This window comes from Pleurodeles waltl, chromosome 1_1, assembly GCF_031143425.1.
Source record: "Pleurodeles waltl isolate 20211129_DDA chromosome 1_1, aPleWal1.hap1.20221129, whole genome shotgun sequence".
NCBI classification, from domain to species: Eukaryota; Metazoa; Chordata; class Amphibia; order Caudata; family Salamandridae; genus Pleurodeles; species Pleurodeles waltl.
The window spans coordinates 436,726,405-436,738,548 of NC_090436.1; the positions used below are offsets into that span (position 1 = coordinate 436,726,405).

A 12,144-nucleotide genomic window follows, 5' to 3' on the forward strand; every position below is an offset into this window, starting at 1 on the left:
GGTGAAGATTCTTCTAGCCAATCATCCTTTATAGTTGATATATAATTTAAAATATATTCTTCGCATTCACGCATCTCATAGAAGGTTCTCCAGGCACTGGAAGAAAAGCTTATAGAGTGAGGGTAAACATTTGCACAGCTCTACACATGTTGGTAACTAAGTGTGACAGAAGATTAGGATATGAGGAAAGACAACCACACACAATAAAAATAAAGCTTGTCACCTGTTGTTCCTCCTGGACTTAGCTTGTAGTGAATCCTATCTTGTTTTAATGGGAAGCAGGAGTAATCTTAGCCTTCTGGCTTGCATACTTATGCCCCTGTCACCCAGTGACTTTTACCCTACTTATTTTGCTCTGTTTTAGCGCAATTATTTAATTATATCTTTTAAAGATTGCTGCATTGTTTTTAGTTAGGACAATGTTTTAGTTTCATGCTATCAGTGCCACTCTGCTAAGGCGTCACTATCAGCGCCAGAGATAGATAAGATGTAGGTATTCACATTAGGTACTTTCGAGGGAATTGTTTTGTAATTGCCGCCCTAAGCATGTCTTGTTATCTATTGTTTGAGAACAGTTTGGGATCTGATCAGATCTGTATAAATGCACCTCATACAGACAGATAGTCAGAGGGAATACGACCAGATGCCATTGACCCAATCCATGCTACACATCGCCTTGATGCTGGCCCAGTTTTCGTGTCCCCACAGAGTCTGATCTACAGACCTCATTCCAAGGTAACAAGGGCTGAGGGGCTCTCCTCAGGGACATGGTACTGGCAGATTAGGTTTATCACACCTATCTCTCTTTAGATTAAGGGTTAGGCTCATTATGCTAGGGTATTAAGACATATTTCATATCTCATGTAATTTTATGCTATTGCAAGATGGTGGGGGTCTTTCTACTAATGACTCTTGTTTTCACAATTCTGTTTCTTGCATTGTTCATTATGCTAATCAGTGCAGCCCATGCACCTTATTGTAGATTGCAGTCTTGTTAATAAAACCTGTTGAAAACTTACTGCATCTCCTTCATTGCCTGTGTGCTTGACTGAAACATGTTGTTCATGTGAGAAGGGGGTAATCTCCGTTTAACCATGACACTCCCTGAGATGTCGCACTCTTGAGTCCATGCGTAAAGGCTGCCACAAATCACCTTTTTCTGTTTGGGTTCTTGGTGAGATGCTACTTGTGAGCCAGGAGGGTTGGGACGACAGTTGCAACTTCTTGTAGGACTGTCATAGTCACCTACAAACATACGTGCTGTCCTCCTTAAACCAGTAGTCTTGCCTAGAGCAAGAGTCAAACTACGACAAGCTGATACCATCAGATTGAAGTTCCTGGAAAAAAAAGTACAACATCATGGAGTAAGTCCTGTTGCCCCTTCTGGCGTATTGAGGGCCTTACAAGATGGCTGCCACGTCAGTCACATAGCGTCACTTGCGAATAAGCATGCTGGAGGTGCAGAAGTTCCTCAAGCACAAATGCTGCATGTGAGCAAGCTCATGACTATTCTGACTCTTGCGCACAGCAGGTGCACGCGAGAAAGCTCACAACCACTCAGTGTACCTGTTGCGATAAAATGAAACTGTGATCAGTGTTGGTACGGCTGATGGGTTTGGAGGCTGCAACTCTGAATGGATGCAGCAAGCAGCTCACAGTACTACCAGGAGGATCAGCAGCAAGTTGAGTTCCAGCAGGATCAACAGCGACAAACTCCGGAGCATCAGCCAGTTATAATCCGGCGTTAGAGCTTCTGAAGTACTGCCCCAATGTAGGTAAGTTCTCCCGCCTGTCACCAACATAAAGCAGGCAACACTATAGCTGCTCACACAAAGCTTTTTTGTGGTTAGCATAATCTGTGGCTGGCTCCAACTCCTGCCGTAGAAACAATGAACCATTAACAATCTGTCTCACCTTCCTGTCTCACCTTCCACCCCACCAAACATTCTAGCAACTATAGTCTTGTGCAGAGTACGGCAGTCCAGAGAAAGCAGAATTTTACTGAGGAGACAGCCTTTGTTGTTACTCTAAACCAAATAAGTACACTGTTCCAAAAAAAAGTGAACACAGGGGACTAGAAAGGACTGCAGTGAAATTGTCATAGGAGTGCCCTCAAGCATCACATTAGGATGTCAAGCATCATCATTGGGCTAACCCCTCGCCAGACTGGCACTGCAATGTCTGACGGGCCTCCAACTGAAGGATGGAGACTCTTCAACCAAAAAGATGATTAATCAAAGACTGCAGCCCATATTGACAGGGGAAATAAAGGAGAGACAAGAATCTAAAATTGGCTCTAAACCTCTTAATAATTTTAATAATTTCAATAGGGATTAGGCCAAGGTTAAAAACACAACTCAGAGTATACAGGAAAACGATGTTCCCAATACTCCTTCAGAACTAGAGAGGAGGCAAGTAGTTTGCTCCTAACATATGGTCGACATGTTTCGCGCCCTCACGGTCACACACGGATCCACTGGCGCTTCATCAGGACCGCTAACATTTTACTTCCCCTTGTAAAAACAAGACAATAAATGCTGGGAGGTCACTTACAGTCTGCCGATCTATTGTGTATGTCAGTCAAATGATAGGTCGCCCATCCCATGAAGGTGACGGGCATCATAGGGACGCGTAAACCTCTTACCCAAGGAGAGTATTTTGCACTTCTCCCCGAGGTCCGTCTTGAACCTGCCCGAGGTCGCGTTCCTTTTTCAGGAACGCGTTCCATTAAGTTCATTAAGGGAGACAGTACACTGGACCATTAAACTCCCTGTCCCTCCTGTTTTTTGAAGCCTTTGTTGTTACCCTAGTAGTTGATCACTACATGGAACTACATGGTGTGCCTCCATACACTATCAGTGGAGCAAAGAAGGTAGTCATGAGACAGGAGTCGAGAGACCATGTCAATACATTGGTGTTGGAGGAATAAGCAATGGGAGGCCTTTAGAAAAAGTGATTGGACAAAAGGAGGCAAGTGAAGGAGAACCTTTCCAGGATACAAGTGGCAAATGGTTATCCTGGAGCAGAACTGAGATTCTGTCTTCTTCTCATCTCCTTCTCATACCCCTCGAGGAGCGAGCCCCTCACTACCATGCACCTTGTCCTTCTATGTGGTCTCTCTGCTCCAGGTGATTCCAGCCTAAGGGCAGGTATGAACTCAACATCCTTTTCTAACAACTAGTAGCTGTTATTCTGTCTCATACTCACCCTTCACAAATAGGAGAACACACACACATGTCCTTCGGAAACAGCCTCTAACACACCCACTTTACAGAGAGTAAACAGCAGCTGAACAAGGAGTATTTCCAACTGTGACAGGGAGATAAAATTATGTTGCTAGAGTTTGATGCGTTGTCGAAATAGGTATATGACCTAAAGTTAAATTTAAGGTTGTTCTTATTTTTGGAATTTAATAAAAAAGATAATTTAATAACAAAGATTTTTTAGACATTCAAAACTAGTATCCCTTTACTTTCCTACTTGTCCCTGTGTCTTTCTGGTGCGCTTCCTTGTTTCCACTGATTTCAATGCAGTACCATCTGTGGTGCTTGACTTACTCCAAGGCTTGGCTGGAGTGGATTTGAGAGTATTTTGCCAGTAGTACTACTGTAGTAGATTTAGGTTTAACGTTTGTGACTTGTGTTACTCATTTGTGGGTGTGTTTTAGTCTTTGGATGCCTCTCACTAAAATCCTCTTGAATTTCCCTTAATCCTGCCTATTTAGTAGTACGTATTCTCCATTTTCCAACATCTTCCCATTTGTCACATCCTCAATGACTACATAAATATATACCTCCTTATCTGGAGATCTCTGCACTGATGGTGGAAATTCCCAAAAGAGATCATGTAGGCCTAAGTAGAGACCTCCTACGTGATAATAATGAATAGCATTTGTGAGCACATCAAGTAGTGCAAACGGAGTACTAATTGCCATATTCAAAAATGCTTTCGTTCATCAGCTTCAAAATGTATTCCAGCAAAGGTTTAACTCTCATTTTCTACATAAATATAAACCTCCGTGTCCGGAGATCTCTGCACTGAAGGTAAAGAGCTCCACAAGAGATAAGGTAGGCATAAGCAGAAACCTCCTGACGTATATTAATGAATAACATTTGTGAGTATATAAAGTACTATTAATCTAGGTAAAATCTAGAAAACAAAAAGGGGTGCAACTGATCTAGGACTTCGTTTTGCACTGATTACCTGGCCACTTGCATATTTGGGTATACACCTCAATTTTGTTAAGTAACACTTCACAATACTTACTGTGTCAGTAATGTGATGTTGGGGGTGGGGGTGGGGGGCCCTGCCATCTTTGGGGCTTGGCAGGGGTGGTGGGGGGTGTAGGGGAGGGAGTCGGGTGGGGGGTGGGAGAGACCCCTGTCAGTGCCAGGGAAGGAATTCCCTGGCACCGATAGTGCTTACTGCCATGGATTTCATGGCGGTTCAAACCGCTGGAAATCCATGGCGGTAAGCCGGGTCCAAATACCGCCGGCGGTATAGTGAGGGCTGCCGGGCTGGAGACCCAGGTCTCCAGCCCGGCGGTCGTCCGCCCTGGCGGGAGGAACGGAGAACCGGCGGGTGACCATGGCGGTAAACGCCAAGGTCATAATTCCACAAGGTAAGACCGCCAGCCTGTTGGCGGTCTTACCTCCGGTTCTCCGCCTTCCACCAGGGTCGTAATGACCCCCTAAGTATTTCTGTTTTAAACATTTATATTTATTGAGTATGATTTAAACATCAGTTTAATATTCTATGGTCTGCTTTTCTAGAATTTCTCAAAATCCAAAGTATTTATTTTGTTTGTTGAACATAGATGTATTACACAAAGACCTAGTTAGGCTGCATTAAAATAGAGAGAGTGAAAAAAATATTATTTGAGAAAGGCCAAACCTCTCACTGTCCCAAGAGTAGTCAGAAAGAGGTCCAAAAAGGATCACTGTTCATTATTTTTATAACAACGACAGAGTCCTTTCACTGTCAAGAATGTTGTGAAGATTTCACACATACCAGTGAAATATGTAACAATCTGGGATTCCCTAACATTTCTCTTATGCTGATCATCCACTCCTTAGTAAGGTAGTTCTGTTTTCTTTAGGGTACCAAGCACCACAGTGCATTGGTGAAAGTGTGTTTTACAACCAACCACAATACTCCCAAAAACCATGTGCATCGTAGAGTAAGTTACACATCTATTTTTTCTGAGGAAAAACAAATAAACATAGTGATCAATCAATCCATCGACTGCCACTTGCTACAAGTGTCAGTCTTCAGCTGCCAGATTTTCATTACAAGGTGTATGTGTATGTGTGTGGGAGGTGCGTGGGTGTGTCTCTGTGTGTGTTTGTGTGTGTGTGTGTGTGTGTGTGTGTGTTTGTGTGTGTGTGTGTGTGTGTGTGTGTATATATAACCTGCTACTTCTCTCTTCTCACAATTCTGGTGGGTCATAGACAACCAAAGCAGAGACACCAGCATCCTAGAGCCAGGCCTCATCCACTGACAATCGCAGGTAAATCACCTTGGACTTGCCTGTTTGCCTAATAGTGTAAAGCTTATGGAATTACAAGGCTATCAGGGTTTGAGGATCAAGAAAACACAGGGGGTCGAGCCCCATTCAAGAGGAAAATACATTTCACTGAAGAGGAGACATACTTTCTAGTTATCTTTGTAATTCATCACTACATGGAACTACAGGGTCTGCCTCCATACCCTGTCAGCGAAGGGCGAAAGTGGTCATGTGGCAGGAGACTGGCTTCACCTTGGATCTGTAATTGTGTGTCATCCTGCGAGTGAGGCAGTGCAAGGGGAAGAGGGCAGATCCTAGGGTGTGATGTATATTTATTTGATTATTGGTTTAATGTGTGTTAGGTGTATGAGATTTGGGTCATGTATTTGGTGTTTCTTTATTTCCTTCTCTTCTGAGTTCTCCATTCCAGTGGCATAAAATTAATTGGCTTCACCAGTTCTTGTTGCTTTTGCTCCTGCATCGTACTCAATATCTACGTAATTGAACTACATGCCTTATCATTTTTACTATAAAACCATGTTGGACTTTTCTGTGCGATCAAACATAATAAATACACAGTGAATACGTTTCAATTGATGTATTATCAAATACAGACAAGGGCACAAAAGATAATATGACACTACATACACAGGATGTATTTCAGAGTATCTCATGTAGAAATATTGTTTGAGGTAAATATTGTGTCCTAAATATCGTTTACAAAAGTATTCCACTTCATCTAGATTTCCTATTAGCAACTCCAATGAAGTGTGATATTTTTGTGAACAACATTTAGGACACAATATTTATGCCAGACGATATTTCAACAATGATATTCTGGTACTATACCAAGCAAAAAGGATATGCAAAACAACAAAGCCTGACATTGTTCAAAGAAGGAAAGGTCGTAGGGAAGAAAGAGCAGCCTGAAGTAAGAAACATTTACAGCCTTGTTAAACCTGCTCTCAGCAAAGTAGCTGAATCTGAAAGAATGAAGAACCAAAAGGCAATGTGTAGAGCAGCACAGTGAGTCCAAATGTCTCCGCAAATTACAATCTCAATATTAAGATTCCTTGAGAGATGCCTGGAAGGGAGCAATAAGCGTCTCCATTTTCTTGCTGACACAAGCAAATGTATCCGTGGTGTGCAGCCACTTAGTGGTTGCACGCCATTGACAAGCTACCTTACGCAGTTGTTAGTGAACATTCACACAGTGGACACCTTCAGCTGTCAGAAGGACAGCTGTAGGCCTCAGTGGGAGCCAGCAGTTGCCCAGTGAAAAGCAACAGGCTCCTCAATGTCAATTTTACAATGTGACACTTGAATTTGCCACTGTAACCACTGGCAATTTACCGACACAAAAGCAGAGGTGAGCGCCTGCTGCCCCCTGTATGCCATCATCAATGTATTCACACATTTTGCTATGATTTACACGGATTTTCCTCCTTATGGCGATTTGCGCACAACCTCTCCGTGTTCTGCTAGGTCAATACATAACAGGTCAATGCAGAGATGTAGCCAGTTTGCATCACAGACACACCAGTGAAATGCACCCTGGTCAGTGGAACACATGAACTAGGATAAATAGTTTTCTGTAGACTTCTAACATAAGCAAGAGCATGAGAACAAAGCTGAATTTTTTTTACTTACTCTGGGAACCATTTTGCATGCTCTTTCCAAGGATCATCACTTTCTTCCCAGTTACCCAGGCATCCCTTGCAGGAGAAGCACTGCACTGTGTCCTTCTGGCCTACAGGGAAAATGCCATGCATAAACAAATCAAGTTCATAACAAGCAATTGCACACCTGTTTTTTTTGTAATTCCTCAATTCACATTGACATTGTGGTGTCACACTTCCTGGTTTGACCCAATATTTATTTTATCAAAAATATACTGTACAAAATTCCACTCTATTTAAAACAGATAAAGAAAGTGACTAACATGCTTTACGATCGAATTGAACATGCATGTATACAAAAATATCATGTATGGGATATGGCAACATTCAGAACATGATTTATGGAAAATGGTAAGCTGAGCATTTGTGAAATAGTGCCTCGGGTGTGATGGAGTCAGATGTCTTGCCATCACCACAGTGGTACATCTAACATGTACGGTCGTATGTCCGATGTCTTTAGCAAAAATATCATATCGCAGAAATAGTGACAGATAAACATAATTTACAAAAATAATGTCCCACTAGGTGTCGATTTTCTTCAATGGAAAATGTTCTAAACAATATTTAGGACGTGATATTTAGGCTGGGAGTGGCTAATTATCTGGCCACAGGCCAAACAGTCCATCATCTCTGCTATTTACCTAGTTGCTCGAGTTGCCACCTGGCCGGTTTTATGCAGGCACGACCAGTATTTTACTATCCTTGCCAGTACAATAATTAGACACATTTCCTACAGCTAGTATTTTCCCCTATCAGTACATACTTTATAGAGTAAATGCTAGAAGAAAACAGTTTAAAATGTGTTCTAGAGCTGCTTCCGTAATGACCAATGGCTGATAATTACAGTAAACAAAGACAGAAAGGGCATGTTAAAAATAAATGCAGACATTTCAGATAAAGTTCTACTTCAGAATTATGTCTGGGCTTTTGCACAATATTAAAACTTGAACAGATGGCCACATTTTACTCTGGGAGTGGTGGCAACCCTAACAGCAGTGTGTACAAGCTAATAAGTGCATGAATTAAGCATAGTTTGCTAGAAAATTAAACTAACAAGTGTAGAAATTCAACTTCTGCTTAAGAGCTTCAGGTTATGGCATAACATACTTTGGAAGTGTTTGATTTTCTGCTAATGAATCTGTAATATTATGTCTACAAAGTTTAGTATGTTTTAAATGTCCTTTGCTTACATGTTTTCTTCACTCCCGAGAACGCATTATTGTTTAATGTTCATGATCATTCTCTGGATGATTTTTGAGGGCAGAAATCATCTTGACTTTCTTATGGGTTTATTTTTTAAGGGAATTGTGCTTGCTTAGTGTTTCAGAGCTGACAGGCAGCAGCAACCAGGAAACGCAGTCCCTGGTGGTATCTGGGCCACAAATGGAGAGGCATATACATATGGGGGGTGATTCTAACATTGGCGGGCGGCGGAGGCCGCCCGCCAATGTTCCCCCGACAAAATACCGCTCCGCGGTCACAAGACCGCTGAGGGTATTTTGAGATTTGCCCTGGGCTGGCGGGCGGCCGCCAAAAGGCCGCCCGCCAGCCCAGGGTAAATCTACCTTCCCACGAGGACGCCGGCTCCGAATGGAGCCGGAGTAGTGGGAAGGTGCGACTGGTGCAGTTGCACCCGTCGCGTATTTCAGTGTCTGCTTTGCAGACACTGAAATACTTTGCGGGGCCCTCTTACGGGGGCCCCTGCAGTGCCCATGTCATTGGCATGGGCACTGCAGGGGCCCCCAGGGGCCCAGCGGCACCCCCTACCGCCATCCTGTTCCTGGCGGGAGACCCGCCAGGAACAGGATGGCGGTAGGGGGTGTCAGAATCCCCATAGCGGCGGAGCGCGCTCCGCCGCCATGGAGGATTCCCCCGAGCAGCGGAAAGTCGGCGGGAGACCGCCGACTTTCCGTTTCTGACCGCGGCTGAACCACCGCGGTCAGAATGCTCGAGGGAGCACCGCCAGCCTGTTGGCGGTGCTCCCGTGGTCGGTGACCCTGGCGGTCACCGGCCGCCAGGGTCAGAATGACCCCCATGGTAGTTTGTGCTGAGGGACCCAGTGCTTTGGGGTAGTTGCAGGTGGTAAATTTGATGGAGACACAGTAACAGATCTTGAATGAAACAGGGGGAGTTAAAGCAAAGGACAGGTAAGTAAAACGTCCGGATAATTCATAATGAAGGTGTCTATTCATTCAGCTGTCAGCTAAATAATCACATTTTCCCCCTATTCACCCAGCACAGTGTATTTCGGGCATAGATGTTGTAGGAAACGGTCCTTTCCACAGGGTCATCATCAAACATTTCGCCTTCCTCCTCCTTTTTTTCGGCCCGGTTTTTGTTGGTTTCTGGACTCTGGGCACGTTGCCACTGCTAAACAGTTCTAAAGAGCATGTGCTCTCCCTTTTAAACATGGTATAATTGGTTAACACTGGTTTGGCATACTTAATTAACTTGTAAGTACCTAGTAATGTGCAACATATGTGCCCAGGACCTGTAAATTAAATGCTACTAGTGGGCCTCCGGCACTGATTGTGCCACCCACTACAGTAACCTTTCAAATATGTCTCAGGTCTGCCACTGCAGAGTTCGTGTGAGCAGCTTTTAACTGCCATTTTAACCTGGCAAGTGTACCCACTTGCCAGACCCAAACCTTCCATTTTATTACATGTAAGACACCCTAAGGTAGGCCCTAGATAGCCCCAAGGACAGGGTGCAGTGTATTTGAAATGTTTGACATGTACATTTAAGTTTAACATGTCAAGAAGGTGAATAACTCTTATACTCATTTTTGTTCACTATTGCAAGGCCTATCTCTCCCATATGGTAGCATTGGGGTTGCCTTAAAACATCTTTTAAGCATAACTTCCTAATGGGAAAAGGTAGAAATGTGGGTTTTGGTGTCTCTGGACTTATGGTGAAGTTGGATATTAAATTGAAAGTCTGAAAATGCCACCTTTAGAAAGTTGGCATTTTCTTATTTTAACCATTCTGTGCCTCTGCCTGCATCTGAATAGATATCTGGGTTGGGTGACAGCTGGGCTCCGTGCATTCCTCTAGACAGCCACACACAATGGGAGATTAGGTGTGACCTGATGGGCCTTAATGGGTCTTAATGGGCCATTAACTGGCTTATTGAAATGGAGAGTGGGGGCGCATAACACTGCCTCAGTTACTCCTGAGTAGGCTTGCCTTGTCCAATTATAATAGGGCTTGATTACCCTGTATTGTCACTACAGGGAGGCAGTAAATTTCAAAGGCCTGCCTCTGGAAGCTTCTCCCACCTTTTAGAACCAAGGCACCAAAGTATAAATACTGGACCACAATTCCCCAAACGTCAGATCTCCATTGGAACCAAGGACACTTTGCAAGGAAGAAGGACTGCTGTGCCACCAGGGGGAATGCCACTCTGCCACTGCATTGCTGTGATAACCTTCTGCTGCTGTGTGCTGTGCTGTAGGAGGGACTGACACTTTTCTGTTTGCTCTGCTGTGTTGGCTGGCTGCCTCTACATCCTGAACCCAAGAGTTTTCAAGGGCTTTCAGGCTTGCCCCCTGTTCTTCTGGAGTCTCAGTGATATCAAAGACCGCTTGTAACACCCCTGGTGCTTCTGGACTCTACCATCTGTGAGCCCTACCCTTGCCTAAGGTTCCCCTCCAGTCCTGGGCCTGAAAAGAGGATTCTGCAGCTACAAACCTCAAAATATGACACATCACCCTGAGTGCAGCAGAAATATTGATGCACTGTGTCCTTCTTGTAGACGCATTGCTCCAACAAAGGTACTGTTCAGCAGGCTCTGAATGGGTTCTGTAGCCGGCCTAACCTCCATCGTAGTTGGCTGGAATTTTGGACTTGTACTGGTCCCTCACAACCTCAAGTAACTTTTTGACCGCTATAGACTTCTAAGCATCTAGGGGCCATTGTGCCGCCCATGGGATTATGACCCCGCCTATCGCCAAGGTTTTCGTGGTGTTCCTAACTCCTGATAGGAGGTCCCCACTCCTCCCTACTTTTCCAAACACCCCAACCCCCACCTCTCCAAACACCCCCCACTTCTCTAAACACCCCCCACCCCGTCCTACATCCACACCCCCAATTCACACGCAGACACACACTCATTCACACATACATACACACATGCATACATCCAATCACACACACATCCGCACGCACTTCAAAACATACACACAGACATGAATTAAAATTTCTATACATGCACGCACTCACACTTCCATACATTCACGCACACAATCAACACTCAACACACACCTGCAATCACGCACACACATACATGCACCCTCCCCACACACACACACAACACCCACCTCCCCTGTCGCAGACCTGACTTACTGGATCCAGGGGGTTCTCCGGCAGGAGATGGGATGGGGCACTGCTACCGCCAGCAGCGCCCGCCAGCAGAACACCGCCAGGCCATATAGACAACCAAAGCAGAGACACCAGCATCCTAGAGCCAGGCCTCATCCACTGACAATCCCAGGTAAATCACCTTGGAATCCAAGAGTGCCAGGCAGGACTTGCCTGTTTGCCTAATAGTGTAAGGCTTATGGAATGACAAGGCTATCAGGGTTTGAGGATCAAGAAAACACAGGGGTCGAGCCCCATTCAAGAGGAAAATACATTTCACTGAAGAGGAGACATACTTTCTAGTTATCTTTGTAATTCATCACTACATGGAACTACAGGGTCTGCCTCCATACCCTGTCAGCGAAGGGAGAAAGTGGTCATGTGGCAGGAGACTGGCTTCACCTTAGATCTGTAATTGTGTGTCATCCTGCAAGTGAGGCAGTGCAAGGGGAAGAGGGCAGATCCTAGGGTGGGATGTATATTTATTTGATTATTGGTTTAATATGTGTTAGGTGTATGAGATTTGGGTCATGTATTTGGTGTTTCTTTATTTCCTTCTATTCTGAGTTCTCCATTCCAGTGGCATAAAACTCATTG

The 12,144-nt window shown here is 44.4% G+C and overlaps 1 protein-coding gene across 3 annotated transcripts in view; it reads right to left on the reverse strand.

Annotated features, from left to right (window-relative positions):
• LOC138284953 (baculoviral IAP repeat-containing protein 1-like) overlaps positions 1–12,144 on the reverse strand; it is a 472,954-nt gene that overhangs the window by 321,108 nt on the left and 139,702 nt on the right. For all 3 annotated transcript variants that reach the window (XM_069224320.1, XM_069224310.1, XM_069224328.1), the window contains exon 3: positions 7,157–7,256. In XM_069224320.1, coding sequence (XP_069080421.1) covers positions 7,157–7,256 — 100 coding nt within the window. The remainder of the gene's footprint in view (positions 1–7,156; positions 7,257–12,144) is intronic.